The sequence below is a fragment of the Hemitrygon akajei genome, chromosome 5 (genome assembly GCF_048418815.1).
Source record: "Hemitrygon akajei chromosome 5, sHemAka1.3, whole genome shotgun sequence".
NCBI classification, from domain to species: Eukaryota; Metazoa; Chordata; class Chondrichthyes; order Myliobatiformes; family Dasyatidae; genus Hemitrygon; species Hemitrygon akajei.
In genome coordinates this window covers 170,705,763-170,720,178 of record NC_133128.1, presented here as the reverse complement: position 1 = coordinate 170,720,178, position 14,416 = coordinate 170,705,763, and the positions used below count along the sequence as shown (strand labels likewise).

Sequence of the window (14,416 nt, the reverse complement as noted above, 5' to 3'; positions counted from 1 at the left end):
AAAGCAGGATACCAAAAGTTTTTTTCCAGTTATATAAAGACCAAAAGACATAGGAGTAGAATTAGGCCATTTGGCCCATTGAGTCTGCTCCATCATTCAATTATAGCTGATTCTGTTTTTCCCTCCTCTGCCCCACTCCTCAGCCTTTTCCCCAAAACCTTTGATGCCATATCCAATCAAGAACCTATCAAGCCCTACCTTAAATACACCCAATGTCCTAGCCTCCACAACTGCCTGTGATAATAAATTCCACAAATTCACCACTCTCTGGCTAAAGAAAATTCTCTGCATCTGTTTTAAATGGATGCCCCTCTATCCTGAGGCTGTGCCCTCTTGACCTAGACTCCTACACCATGGGAAACATCCTTTCCACATCTACTCTTGGCCTTTCAACATTCAAAAAGTTTAATGAGATTCCCCTCTTATCCTTCTAAGTTCCAACAAATGCATTCCCAGAGCTATCAAACGTTCTTCAGATGATAACTCTTTCATTCCCAGAATCATCCTCATGAACCGCTTCTGTACCCTCTCCAATGCCAGCACATCTTTTCTTAGATGAGGAGCCCAGAACTGTTCACAATACTCAAGGTGAGGCCTCACCAGTGCCTTATAAAGCCTCAGCATCACATGCCTGCTCTTGTATTCCAGACCTCTTGAATTGAATGCTAACATTGCATTTGCCTTTTTCACCACCGACTCTACCTGCAAGTTAACCTATGGGGTGTTCTGCACAAGGACTCCCAAGCCCTTTTGCATCTCACATTTTCCGATTTTCTCCCCGTTTAGAAAATAGTCTACATGACCATTCATTTTCCAATATTGTATTTCATTTCCCACTCTCCTAATCTATCTAAGTCCTTCTGCAGCCTTCTTGCTTCCTCAACATTACCTGCCCCTCCCCACCAATCTTCCCTTAAGGAAACCATGCTGACTTTGTCCTATCTTGTCCTGTGTCACTAAGTACTCCATAACCTTATCCTTAACAACCAACTCCAGCATCTTACTAACCACTTAGGTCAGGCTAACTGATCTACTATTTCCTTTCTGCTGCTTTCCTCCTTTCTTAGAGAGTGGAGTGACATTTACAATTTTCCAGTCTTCCAGAACCATTCCAGAAGCTATTGATTCTTGAAAGATCAAGACTAATACCTCCATGATCTCTTCTGCCACCTCTTTCAGAATTCTGGGGTGTACACCATCTGGTCTAGGTGACTCATCTACCTTCAGACCTTTCAGTTTCCCAAGAACCTTCTCTCTAGTTCTGGTAATTTCACACACTTCATGCCCCCTGACACCTGGAATTTCTACCATACTGTTAATGTCTTCCACAGTGAAGATTGATGCAAAATATTTATTCAGTTCATTTGCCATTTCTGTGTTCCCCATTACTACCTCTCCAGGATTGTTTTCCCGAGGTCTGATATCTACTCTCTCCATCCTTTTACACTTTATATATCTTAAGAAACTTTTGGTATCCTCTTTAATATTATTGGCTAGTTTACTTTCGCATTCCATCTTTACCTTTTTAGTGACTTTTTTCAAGTTGCCATCTGTTGACTTTTAGAGGCTTCCCACTAACTTTTGCTCTATTATACACCTTTTGCTCTATTATATGCCTTCTCTTTTCCTTTTATGTTGGCTTTAACTTCTCTTGTTAGCCATGGTTGTGTCATCTTTCCTTTAGAATATTTCTTCCTCTTTGGGATGTATACATCCTGTGCCTTCCAAATTGGGTGGAGCTTAGGAGGGATGATGGCGCCTAACGGCGACTTCTTTGCTCGCATCTTCAGAAACAGCTCTATTTCTACCTATCTTTATTTTTTTCCTTTCAGAGTTCTTTTGAAGACCCTGACCTGGAGTTACACACAGGCTTCGGTTCTTTGTGGGAATGGGACCCCGTTCTTGGGGTTCCGTGACTGGCTGTTATCTGACATGCCAAGGGTTTGTCCTGAGAGTCTCGATCGTGTTCAGAAGCCTAAGATCTTGGGGCTCTGGAGACGGGTGGATCAAGAGTTGGTGTCACGGCTGGAGATTCATGTGTCGTCGGGGAGGCCGGAAAATCTTACACTATGGGCCCGAAGACCCGAGGTCTTTGCAATCTTTGGACACAGAGCTTGAAAAAAGCGACATAATGAATGTTTAAGATCATAAACCAGTGGGTTGTTATGTCTCCTGCTCGCTGTGAAGATGGGCACATCGCCCTCTCCCCTGCCAGGGGGAGAGAGAACCTGAAAGTTGTCAAATTTCGGATGAAGTGAGAAGCTTTTGGGGTAACTTTGGCCTGTGTCTTTGCTATTGCTTAGCACATGCTTGGGCTGAGTGACTGTACCGATGTGCGTTTATTTTTGCTGTTGGGGGAGGGGGGATCATTGCTCACTGCCGCTTATGCGCAGGAGGGAGGAGCTGGGCGGGACTTTGGGGTTCTCACGGTTAACTGTCATTCATTCTTTGGGGCACTTCTCTGTTTTTGTGGATGTTTTGCGAAGGAAAGCTATTTCAGGATGTATATTGTATGCATTTCTCTGACATTAAATTTGACCTTTGAACCTTTGAAATTCCAGCCATTCTTTCTCTGCCAGTGTTCTTTTCTAATCAATCCGGCCAACTCCTCTATCATGACTCTGTAATTCCCTTTACTCCACTTAATACTGATACATCTAACTTTAGCTTTTCCTTCTCAAATTTCAGGATGAAATCGATCATATTATAAGACCATAAAACATAGGAGCAGGGTTAGGCCATTGGACTCAGCACCAATCTCCTGCCTTCTTCTTTTATCCCTGACCAATAAAGAATTTATCAATTTTTACCTTAAGCTCTCTGGTCAATTCTGGTTCATTTCACACCACCCAATCCAGAAAAACTGATCCTGCTAGTGGCTAAGTCATGAGCTGCTCTAAAAAGCCATCTCATAGGCATTCTAGAAATGATCCCTCCTGGAATCCAGTAGGAACCTGATTTTCCTAATCTACCTGGATATTGAAATCCCCCATGACTCTTGTAACATTGCCCTTTTGGCATGTATTTTCTATCTCCCATTCTAATTTGCCTTCCTGACTTACAATTGTTTGGAGGTCTGTATCCAACTCCCATCTGGCCTTTTTACCCTTGCAGTTCCTTCGCTCTATCTACAATGATTCAACACCTTCCAACTCTGTATCACCTCTTTCTAAAGATTTAATTTCACTTTTTACAAACAGAGCAACACTGTCTCCTCTGTCTTCCTGTCTGTCCTTTCGATACAATGTGTAAGCTCCCAGCTATAATCTTCCTTTAGCCATGATTCAGTGATACCTGTGACATCATACATGCCAATCCACAACTGTGCTACAAGCTCATCTACCTTATTCTGTATACTGTGCGGATTTAAATATAACACCCTCAGTTCTGTACTCAACCTTTTCAATTTGTCCGCCTTTTAAGTTGCGACTCATTTTGTTGATTGCAATTTTGCCCTATCAACAGTCTCTCCTTACTACACAATGCCTGTTTGTAAACCGGCTACCTTATCTTCATCGGCTTTTCTTACGATAATCTTGCATTGAAATATATGCAGCTCAGGACACTAATTGCACCACATTCAACCTTTTGATTCCCAATTTTATCCGAGGTCTTACCATCATCTGCCTCCACAACCTCTCCACTAACTGTCCTGGCACTCTGGCTCTTATCCCCTTGCAATTCTAGTTTAAAATCTACCATGCGGCAATAATAAACCTTTCCACTAGGATATTAGTCCCCCTCCAGTTTAGGTGCAAACCATCCCTTCTGTGTTGGTTCTACTTCCCCTGGAAGAGAGCCCAATGATCCAAAATTCTTATGCCCTCACTCCTACACCAACTTTTTAGCTATATAATTGTATAATCTTCCTAGATCTGGCCTCACTACCATATGGCATGGATAGCAATCCCGAGATCCAAACCCTGGAGGTCCTGCCCCTTAACTTAGCACCTAATTCTCTGAACTACCTACGCAGAACCTCATTGCTCATCCTACCCATATCATTAGTACCTACATGGACCAAAACTTCTGGCTGTTCACCCTCTCACTTCAGAATGCTGAGGACTAGATCCAAGTTATCCCATATCCTGGCACTCAGGAGCCAACAAACCATCCGGGAATCTCATTCTTGCCCACAGAACCTCCTGTCCATTTCCCATGACTAATGAATCCCCTGTCACCACAGTGTGCCTCTTCTCACCCACTTCACTTCTGAGTCACAGAGCCAGACTCCTGACCATTGATTTCCCTCTGTTATGAACACAGGGGTACTCTGCACTGGCTCCTTAACCCCTTTCCCCTTCCTGACTGTCATCCAGTTTCCTGTGTCTTGCACCTTGGGTGTAACAACCTCTACATCCTAACTATTACCCCTTCAGCCTTCCAAATGATCCAGAGTTCATTCAGTTCCAGCTCTCACTCTTTAAACGTGGATTGTCAGAAGCTGCAGCTGGATGTGCTTCTCACAGTTGTAGTCATCAGGGACACTGGAGATCTCCCTGCCTTTCCATATCCTGCAAGAGGAGCATTCCACTATCTTTCTTTTGTTTTCTCTGACAGAAGGCTCTCTTTTCTGAAGCCTTAAAGAGCTAAAGCCTCAAGATCACCACTCTAACTCTGTCCACTCAGATGATGGCCATTGTGCTTATTCTTGCCTTCCTTTAATTTGCTCTTGTTAATCAATCACAAATGTGGATTGGCTGCTAGTCAATGCTCTATTATGCTGCCACAACCTGCTTGCTGCTGTCTTTTTCTACTCAGGCAGAGGACCTGACTGAAATCCCCTACTCCCAATCTTCTGATGTCCGGATTGGTTGCTGGTCAATGCTCAATGCTTTATGTTACTTCTGATCCACATTCTCCGTGGTTTCCCAAAGAGGAAGTCAAGGATCCAGTTACAGAGGAAGAGTCAAGTCAGAGGCCCAGGTTTTGGAGTCTGTTGATTAGAACTGAGGGTATGATGGCATTAAATACTGAGCTGCAAACAACAAACAGCAGCCTGACATAGTTATTGCTATTGTCCGAGTGATCCAAGGCCAAGTGGAGTGCCGGTGAGACTGCATCCTGTTACGCCTGTGCCCCAACTCTGAGGGGCCGAAGGGTACAAAGTAGCCCCCTCCTTTTTGAGAATCGCAAGATCGCTATTAATTCAGGTCAGGAGACCCAGGAAATGAGAGAAAGACACACAGAATCCACAAGGGGTTTGGAATGTCCTGGCCCCTCAGCGATACAAAGCCACGGGAAATGGCCATTGTCTCTTGGAGACGGAATTGTGTATTGAGCACTGTGCTATTCATCGAAGCCCTCAAGGAATGAGCAACGTGGGCTGGTTGGGGGGATGGCATCCTCCCAACCTGATTGACATCTGAGACCCCATGAGTAAGGATAAAAGAAGGTCTGGGGAACAACCCCTTTAGACGCACCAGGAGAAACGCTAGAAATCCCGTGACAGCGTTTAATAGCGACAGCCGGTGGAAGGCCCACGTGTGTCCTTTCCCGTTGCCTGGGATTGAGGCCTTACCACGGAAGACGGCTTAGCTAAGGAAGAGATCACCACCAACGACATTTCGAAGGATCGACATCATAAAAAGGAAAACGGGCAAGTTCTAAAAAAATCGTCTCTCTCTCCAACCAAAAGCTGCAGCCTGAATGAACTTGAGTGACTTTTATATTTCCATCGGACAATACATTACCCCTAGACAACGACAGAGCTATTTCTTATTGATTATTATTATACCCGCGCTTTTAGATTTAGTATTGACGATGTATATTATCTGTATGTTTGCATTGATATTATTTTGAGTATTTTTATCAATAAATACTGTTAAAAATAGTATCATCAGACTTCAACGGACCTCTCTATCTTTGCTGGTAAGTGACCCATTTACGGGGTACGTAACAATCCACTATAAACCTATTGTGGCGATAGGCAAATTACAGTACGACAGATCCTTGCTTAGGCAGGAGTTGACTATGGCCACGACCAATCTTTTAAAGCACTTCATCACAGTAGACGTGAGTGCAACTGGGTGATAGTCATTGAGGTAGCTCACAGTGCTCTTCTTAAGCACTGGTATGATTGTCACCCTTTTGAAGCAGGTAGGAACCTCTGACTACAGCAGTGAGGAACTGAAGATTTCCTTGAACATTCCTGCCAGTTGGCTGGCAAAGGTTTTCAATACCCCATTCGGTACATCATCACGGCGTGACGCCTTTCTAGGGTTCACTCTCAAGAAATATGTTCTCTATGTTGACCTCTGAGTCAGAGCTTATAGGGTTATCAAATGGTGCAGAGATTTACACAGGTGGAGCTTTATTCTGCCTTTCAAAGTGTGCATAAAAGGTGCTTAGCTCATCTTAGAGTGAAGTATCACAACCATTCATGACATTGTAGGAAGTAATGGCCTGCAAATCCTGTCAGAGCTGACGTGCGCTCCGATTCAGTCTCTAATATCTATTGGAATTGTTTATTCACTCTTTAAAAAAATAAAGCATCCCATAGGTCATACCTGAACTTCTTGTATAATACTGGATCACTGGTCTTAAATGCCACAGATCTAGCCCTCAGCAGATTATGAATCTCCTAGTTTGGGTATGTCAAATATGTTTTCGAAGTCACATACTCATCCACATAGGTCTTGATGAAGCTGGTGACATCTGTGGCGTATTCATTCAGATTCGAAGATGAATCCCTGAATATTGTCTAGCCCACCGACTCAAAGCAGTCCTGTCAGCGATCCTCCACCTCCCTTGACCATACCTTTATGGTCCTCACCAATGATTTTGTAGTCTTAAGTTTCTACCTACATGGCGGGAGTAAAAGTAATGCCAGGCGATCAGATTTTCCAAAGTGAGGATGTTGGATGGCACATTAAGCGTTCTTGATGGTTGTATAACAGTGGTCAAGCATGTTGACTCCTCTGGTTCCACAGGTAATATGTTGGTGGTAGTTTTCAGACTTCTTCATGCTGCCTGGTTGAAATCCCCTGCAATATTATGGAAGGCATCAGGGTGTGCTGTTTTGTGTCTACTGATCATGATGCTCAGCTCCTCCAGTACTTGCTTGACAATGGCTCAAGGTGGAATGTACACCGCTACTAAGATGTTGGTGGAAAATTCCCTTGGTAGATAAAATGGATGACTGTTGCCTACAAGCTGTTCCAGGTCAGGTGAGCAGAATTGAGACAGAACTGTCATGTCTATACACCAGAGTGAGTTAGTCATGAAGCATGCTCCCCCTCTACATCTTGCTAAAAGGTTAAAAGACTCAACTGAGACAGGGCATCGAGTTTAGAATTAGGGACATTGTTACAGTTATATAAATTATTGCTGAGGCTGCACTTGGAGGATTGTGTACAAGTTTTGGTGTTCCTGTTGTTGGAAAGACATGGTCAAGTCGGAGTAAGTGCAGATGAGGACTAGAGCATGGGCCGGTTTGGCTGAAGGGCCTGCTTCCATGCTGTATTATTCTAGTCGCTTATGATCTTTAGGTACGTAGCTGGGAGCCAATGTGTATCAGTGAAAATACAACATTCAGCTTTTGGAGCCTATTATAAGATCAAAGTTCAAAGTAAATTCATTATCAAAGTACATATACAATCCTGAGATTCATTTTCCTGTGGGCATACTCATTAAATCCAATAAACATAATAGAAACAATGAGAGACAGCACTGACACGGTGGACAATCAGTGAGCAAAAGACAACAAACTGTGCAAATACAAAAATAAAGAAAAATAATAATAATAATCTCTGAAATGAGAGGAATTTAAAGTTGCTGACCCTCTCCACCTCTGGTCTCCCAATGTGGACTGGCTCATAAACCTCTGGATTCCTTCCCTTGAAGTCAAAAATCAGCTCGTTGGTCTTGCTGACACCGAGTAAGAGGTTGTTATGACATCAATCAGCTAGCTAAATTAGCGTAAATTTGGATGTAATGCAGTTTAAGGGGCAAACAGGAGGCTGCACAGATGAGTTGGAACAAATTATTAAATATGGAATGATAAAGGCATGAACGATGCTTTCAAAAACAAATTCACAAAATGTTATGAAAAACATTGATTGTTATGATAAAGAAATAGAGTCAGAAGCCTATACAGGCTGGAGCATACCACAGATTATGCAAATCTATTCCAATTACCCCCTCATTTTTATTGATATACCCACTCATTTGCACTTTACCACCAACTGTCCTCCTCCAAAAATAAAAGCAACTGAAGGTCCGTTTCCTCTCATACTCCTCATCCACCATCATTCATTCTTGCTAACTGTGGGCCCTGGGAATTACAGTACAACTCTGATAATCTGACATGCTTAAGACTTTGATGCTAGATTGATGGATTTTACAATACCATCTAATTGTTCGTAAGTGTAAAGTGAACACAAGGAATGGTGCTCTAGTTACTTTAAATGGAAAAGGAAAACAGGACCCCATTCAGTTGAAAGGGAAGGTGGTGTTTTATTTTTAATCTGTCCTCGAAGAAACTATTTTGTGTTCCTCTGCTGAAAGCATTTTGACGCAGTATTTCAAATGATTTTGACAGCTATCTGGTCCAGTCTTTACAAGGCTATTTTGATTCATATTTGTTTTATTGGTTTTATAAATCCTCAGTAGTTCAGAATTAACAGTTTTACTGCATGCACTGATTGATTTCTGAGCAATTCAGTATTTTACGTTAATTGTTTTATGAACATAATTTCACTCAATAAATTGTATTAACATGTTTATCAGATATTTGCATATAAAGTCAAGGTAACAGTTTAGGAGTTTTCTCCACTTCTATTGAAAAATACTCATTTCCTTACTAATACCATGCTGCATATTAAGGAAACTAATTTCAGTAGATTGGGAAAGACATAGTTAAAACTAACTTGAGGATAATTTAAATTTAACACTGGTGTTGGTATAATCATAATAAAGTTATGGTCAGGTAAAACTCAGGAACTCACCAAGATACATAACAAGTAGATTTTATTAAACTAAAAACTTACAATCCATATATTAATGAAATTAAATACTCTACAACTTTAAGGATTCAGTCATTCCATCTTTGGATCACGAAAAATGGAAGGCAAGAAATTGTAGTCAGGGTGGTTTGGACAGTGATTTATTCTACTCACTTACAATTTTCAAGGCTGGAAGGGGAAGAATACATTTGCTCTGGTCAATGTAAAATTTGTTGAATGGGGTCTTCAGTTTCTAAACTGTGTTCATCCGCATTTTTCAAAATTAAGAGTAAAGGGAAAAAAAGACAGTTCTAGATCTCTACAAGACAGCTGCAATCCAAAAGATGAACAATGAAGTTTTCAGTAAAAGATACATATGAATGTGTTAATATATCAGTAGTGAGTTTCAGATATTTTGTTAATACTCTTGGTGTCAGTCACTTTAACATTTTCATTTTTAAAAAAGTAATCAATTTAATCTAAATAGCCTTCAGTCAAAGGTTAACTTGTTTTGGGAATAAAAGTGCACACACAACAATATTACAAATGACTGGAAGTACATTTTACAAACCACCTTAAGACACACAAGTAACCCTACCATTCAACTCAAGGTTTCTTCAATTTTGTGTTTTCTGCAAATATACATTTTGCACTTGAGTGTAGAGGTTAAATGTAGAAGTACTGGGAAATCAACCATAGAACCATACATAGAACATTGAGGAATATTTCCTCAAGGGAATATACATTCTTGATGTGGCTGAGCAACAAAATTTAATTGGTGGTAAAGTTATGACTCAAAAAATTCAGTATCAAAAGCATCCATTTCAATTAATTGCATATTTAAATTTCATTTGTAATTAACATCTCAAACCAGCATGGAACCAAACTGATGATCCAGTGCCAGAGTTTAAATGTGCAAGAATGAAATTATCACTATGATTTTCTGGGTATTATAGTTTTGCCATCAAAAGTGAAATATAAAGTGTATTAGCAGGTTATATAGAATTACCATCTTCTAATGCCTCTGAAAAGTATTGTATAATAGCGTATTGTATCCATTACACAAAAAATATAACTTAATGTTAATAGCTGCCTTTGAGTAAGGTTTTGGAGACAATGAGTCTTGTGAATGAAGAGCCAGCAATTTAAGTTTTATTACATTCATGTTTAAACAACTTCAAAGCAGTTTTATCTATACTGGAAATGAAAATACTGATTTAAATCAGATTACACCTGAATACAAGTTAATTCTACATGGCTAATAGTCAGCACATAAAATGATTTTTCCCAACTTAAAACAGAAACATTGAGTTTTATATAACTGATGTAGTAAAGCAGCTACAAAATTGACGTACATTTAGAGCCGCCAGTGGTCATTTGTGTACAAGCAACCTTCTATGTTGCATACAGACGACAAGCAGATATGACTGTTGTATGAAATATGAATTGCATAGCAACTACACACTAATGACGAAACAAAACTTGGTAGTTTAAGATAATACTTAGAGTTAAACTGTCAGATGAAAATAGTTTCTCTTCAAGTATTAACTTTCAGTGACAGAAACCATAAAAAAAGACTCAGCAAGTCAGGCATTTTAAGGGTGATGACAATTCACTGAAATAGATGAAAACTTTGAATTAACCTAAAATCCTTAACTGTTTCAATCCAAAGGCACTGCCTGATTGGCTGGATATTTCTAGCATTGCTTTTATATCAAGTGTTTTAAACCTTTGAATTTCTAATAACCTATTTTCTTTAAGACTGTTGAAAAGTGCTCAAAAGGCAAGCTCAAAAAATATAACATTTTATAGTACACAATTAATGCAATTCGTTTTAAAAAGGAAAAAGCAACCCAAAGTACTTTAATCAGCAGCATAAAAATGTTTCCTTGCTGTCAAATTACTTTACTAAACTGTTAAGCTGATTTATTATTGTCACATGTACCGAAGCACGATGAAAAACTTGTCCTTCATGCCATCCATACAGGTAATTTCCTATCATCCGTGCACTTAGACAGCGCAAGAGAAACCAATCACAAAATGTAGAATAAAGTTGTTACAGTAGCTATAGCTAGGTGGATTATGAAGTCAAGACTACATTCTTATCATAATAGGGGACGATTCAATAGTCTTACAGCATGGGGATAGATGCTATTCTTGAGCTCGATGATGCACGCTTTTGCCCAGTGGGGGTGGAGGAAAGAGATAAGGTCAGAAACTAAGAGCCCACCCACAGTTGATACATTCTTAGACTGAGTAAGGTGCATTTATGGTGTAATAAATTAACAGATTATCAAGCACTCTGTATCAATAAATTAGTGAAACTGCAGGAAGCACATATAACCGTGTCAATATTAACTGAAAGTGATCTTGATGTTTTCAAAATGCAAGAATGTTCTCAAAAGAAACTTAAATTAGATCGAAACAGTCACCTTTTATCAAAAAAATTACAAACAGCTGGACCTTCTTGGGGTGACAGGATGGGAGAATTAAATCACCTCAAGATGGTGAGGGGAGGAAACTCTATAGAATGAGAAGGCCTGAGGCATTGTATTCTGGGGTCCTGTACCCAGATAACCAGACCCACTTTCACGGATGTGCAAGATCTTTTAAAAATGTTTAAGCAACTCTGATTGCCGCTCATCTTTTCCAATTTTTGCCAAAACCATTCAAAGTGAACAGGATTGCATAAGACCTCATGGTAACAGTCCTAATTCAGGCACTGGTACCTGTTTGAGCATGTCATCATCTAAGCAAGGGATCACAGAAATATCTGCATCAGCTGCTGGATAATAGGACTTAGCACTGCCTAATCCTCCCTTAATCTACATCAGCCTGGGTACAAAACAAAAGTAGCAATAAAATTAATGTTAAAAATGCAAATAGCAGCTAGACTATTTAATGCTCTTCCATTGGGCTCAATGATGAGCGCAGTAACAAAGTGAACAGACAAATACACTGGTATCGGACCTTCAATAAAATTGTGACATAACTGCCCTTATTAGATGCTTACAGTTTTAAGAGAAAATACATCTCTTCTTTTTAGTGATGTTATATATACACATTAGCTAATGTTTTGAAATCCTTAAAAATGTATCACAACTAATTGGAAATGTTGTTCCATTACGTACCTATAATCTGTGAAATTAAAAACCTAGCATTTAGTTGTTCAGTATCTAAAGTTAGAAAGTTCCAAACCTAGTAATAATTATTCACTGTTTTCTATGCATCAACTTAGTGATATTTTCTCAGATTTGAGCTCTGCAACAGTGCACAGCGGTAAGTCATTCCATGCGAGAAGCACAGACTGAGTCACCCATTCTCTAGTTAAAGGATGAGAGCTGTGGAAGAATCTGACCCAGACTATTCAGCTTCCTAGGCTGTAAAATATGGATCTTAAACGCAAACAGTTCAATTCAAAATCTGAAAGAATTTTTTTAGACCTAAGCTTAACCAAAATTTCTGTGAAAAAATATTTGTATCGTATCCTTGAGGTTTACACAAGTCCCTATTAATATGATTTGTTTGTTTTTAATACATCACCTTACAGCATAAACTGGATGCCTGACAGTACTTTGAAATATTAAAGCCTCCTCCACACAATTTGCAACTCTGACATTTAATGATTTTTTTGTTCCCCTTATTTGCAGAGTAAATTTAGCATTTCACTGATTATACAGAGTACTCTCATAAACACTGAATATTCTAACATGCTTTCTCTTCATCAAAAGCTTTGGTGCCCATAACTAATCTGCTTCCCCATCCTCAAAAAATCCATCACTGATTTCCTAAAGCCAAGCCTCCAAATTAGAAACCCACATTATTACCTCAAAGTACAGCATGTTCTGTCCTTTCTCAACCATCCAATTTAAAAAAAATAAATGCACCATTCTCAGACTTTGCTTCTTATAATACAGGTGGCCCCCGTTTTTTGAACGTTCGCTTTATAACAGCTCGCTGTTATGAAAGACCTATATTAGTACCTGTTTTCGCTAACCAAAGAGGATTTTCACTTTTACAAAAAAAGACGCCCGCTTTATACATGTGTTAATGCAATGTACATTGAAATAATACTTCCACATGAGGACTACACGACAAAGAAGTGCTCCACAGTAGAAATACACAAATTACTGAGCCATTACCCATATTGCTAAATTTCAACTTGGTTGTTCAGTTTTTTTAAAGCATGATTAAATTATTCAACCTACATTACAAACTAAGTCAATCATGTCTAAAAATCTCAGAGTAGTAAAGATAAAGTCTGGAGAAAAAGTAGTAATGTAAATTTGATCCTTACCCTTTCTTCTGGTGTGTCATCCTCTTTGGCAGATTGGGGTTCTGCTTCAACATCTCCGAGGTCCGGAAGACATTTTGTGCTTGTTGGCTCACGGTTTAAAGTTGTATAGCCAATGTGCTCATATATTGGATTAATTGTCATCTTGGCTATATATTCTGCTGCTTTTGTCTCGATGTACAATGTAATCAAACCGTCTGTTACCAGGTCATGAATCGACTCAAACCGTTTCTCTCCCACAAAGTGTTTCCCATCATAATAAAGACGAAAATTTCGGGTCTGAGTCCCAAAGCTGTTACAGTTTTAAAACAAAATTTAGAACACAATAAGCTAGCAGAATTTCACTCTGTCCTAAATATTAAACTACCAAAGCAGTTACTTAGCAAACTTATACAACTTGACTATATAGTTCAGGATAGCATATTATTCAGAGTGAACATAAAGAAATTGGTGATGCTTACCAGTTCACCAATGTACCTATTCACCTGATTGCAAATCATATCTATGACATGAAGAATATAAATTTGTAATTGAATGTGATGTGAATTTTCTTTTCATCTTAGTATGTCATTATAAACTATATATGATCCTTTGATAACCTTCCTGGATATTACCATTTATATTTTCATCACTGATTTTTAAAAATTCCAATATAAACTATTAATGCAATGAATTAATTTAAAATATCAATTTATGCTGAATTTTAGAAGGATGACATTTTCAAAATAACAATACTATGAAATGAAATGTGAGCAAATGGAAGCTTGGGAACTTGCAACTATGCAGAAGAACACATTAGACAAAGAAATAAGATGCAGCTCAACTGATGGAAAAACAAATGAATTGTTAAAGCCAGTCCTACATGCCTCTGCATGTACTTGTAATAAACAGTATTAATACAACTTGGGAGTAGCTCAAGCTCTTTGCTGTTTATAGTCTAACATTGAAACAAAAGTATTAAAAAAATAAAAACCTCCTTAGAGAGCAATTAAATGGCTCTGACACATACAGACATTGTGATCAGAATTATATTAACAGTTGACTGCTTTAAATTTTAACAGATATTTGTTCAAAAGGAAATTACTGTGAATTCTGAAAATATAAAATAAAATGTTGAAAAAATTCAGCAGATCAAGCAGCATTAATGGAGAGATAGAGTGAAAGTTTCAAGGCCATG

The 14,416-nt window shown here is 39.0% G+C and overlaps 1 protein-coding gene across 2 annotated transcripts in view; it reads right to left on the bottom strand.

Annotated features, from left to right (window-relative positions):
- chn1 (chimerin 1) overlaps positions 1–14,416 on the bottom strand; it is a 113,341-nt gene that overhangs the window by 50,601 nt on the left and 48,324 nt on the right. For both annotated transcript variants that reach the window (XM_073047182.1, XM_073047183.1), the window contains exon 7: positions 13,243–13,531. In XM_073047182.1, the coding sequence (XP_072903283.1) occupies positions 13,243–13,531 (289 nt within the window). The remainder of the gene's footprint in view (positions 1–13,242; positions 13,532–14,416) is intronic.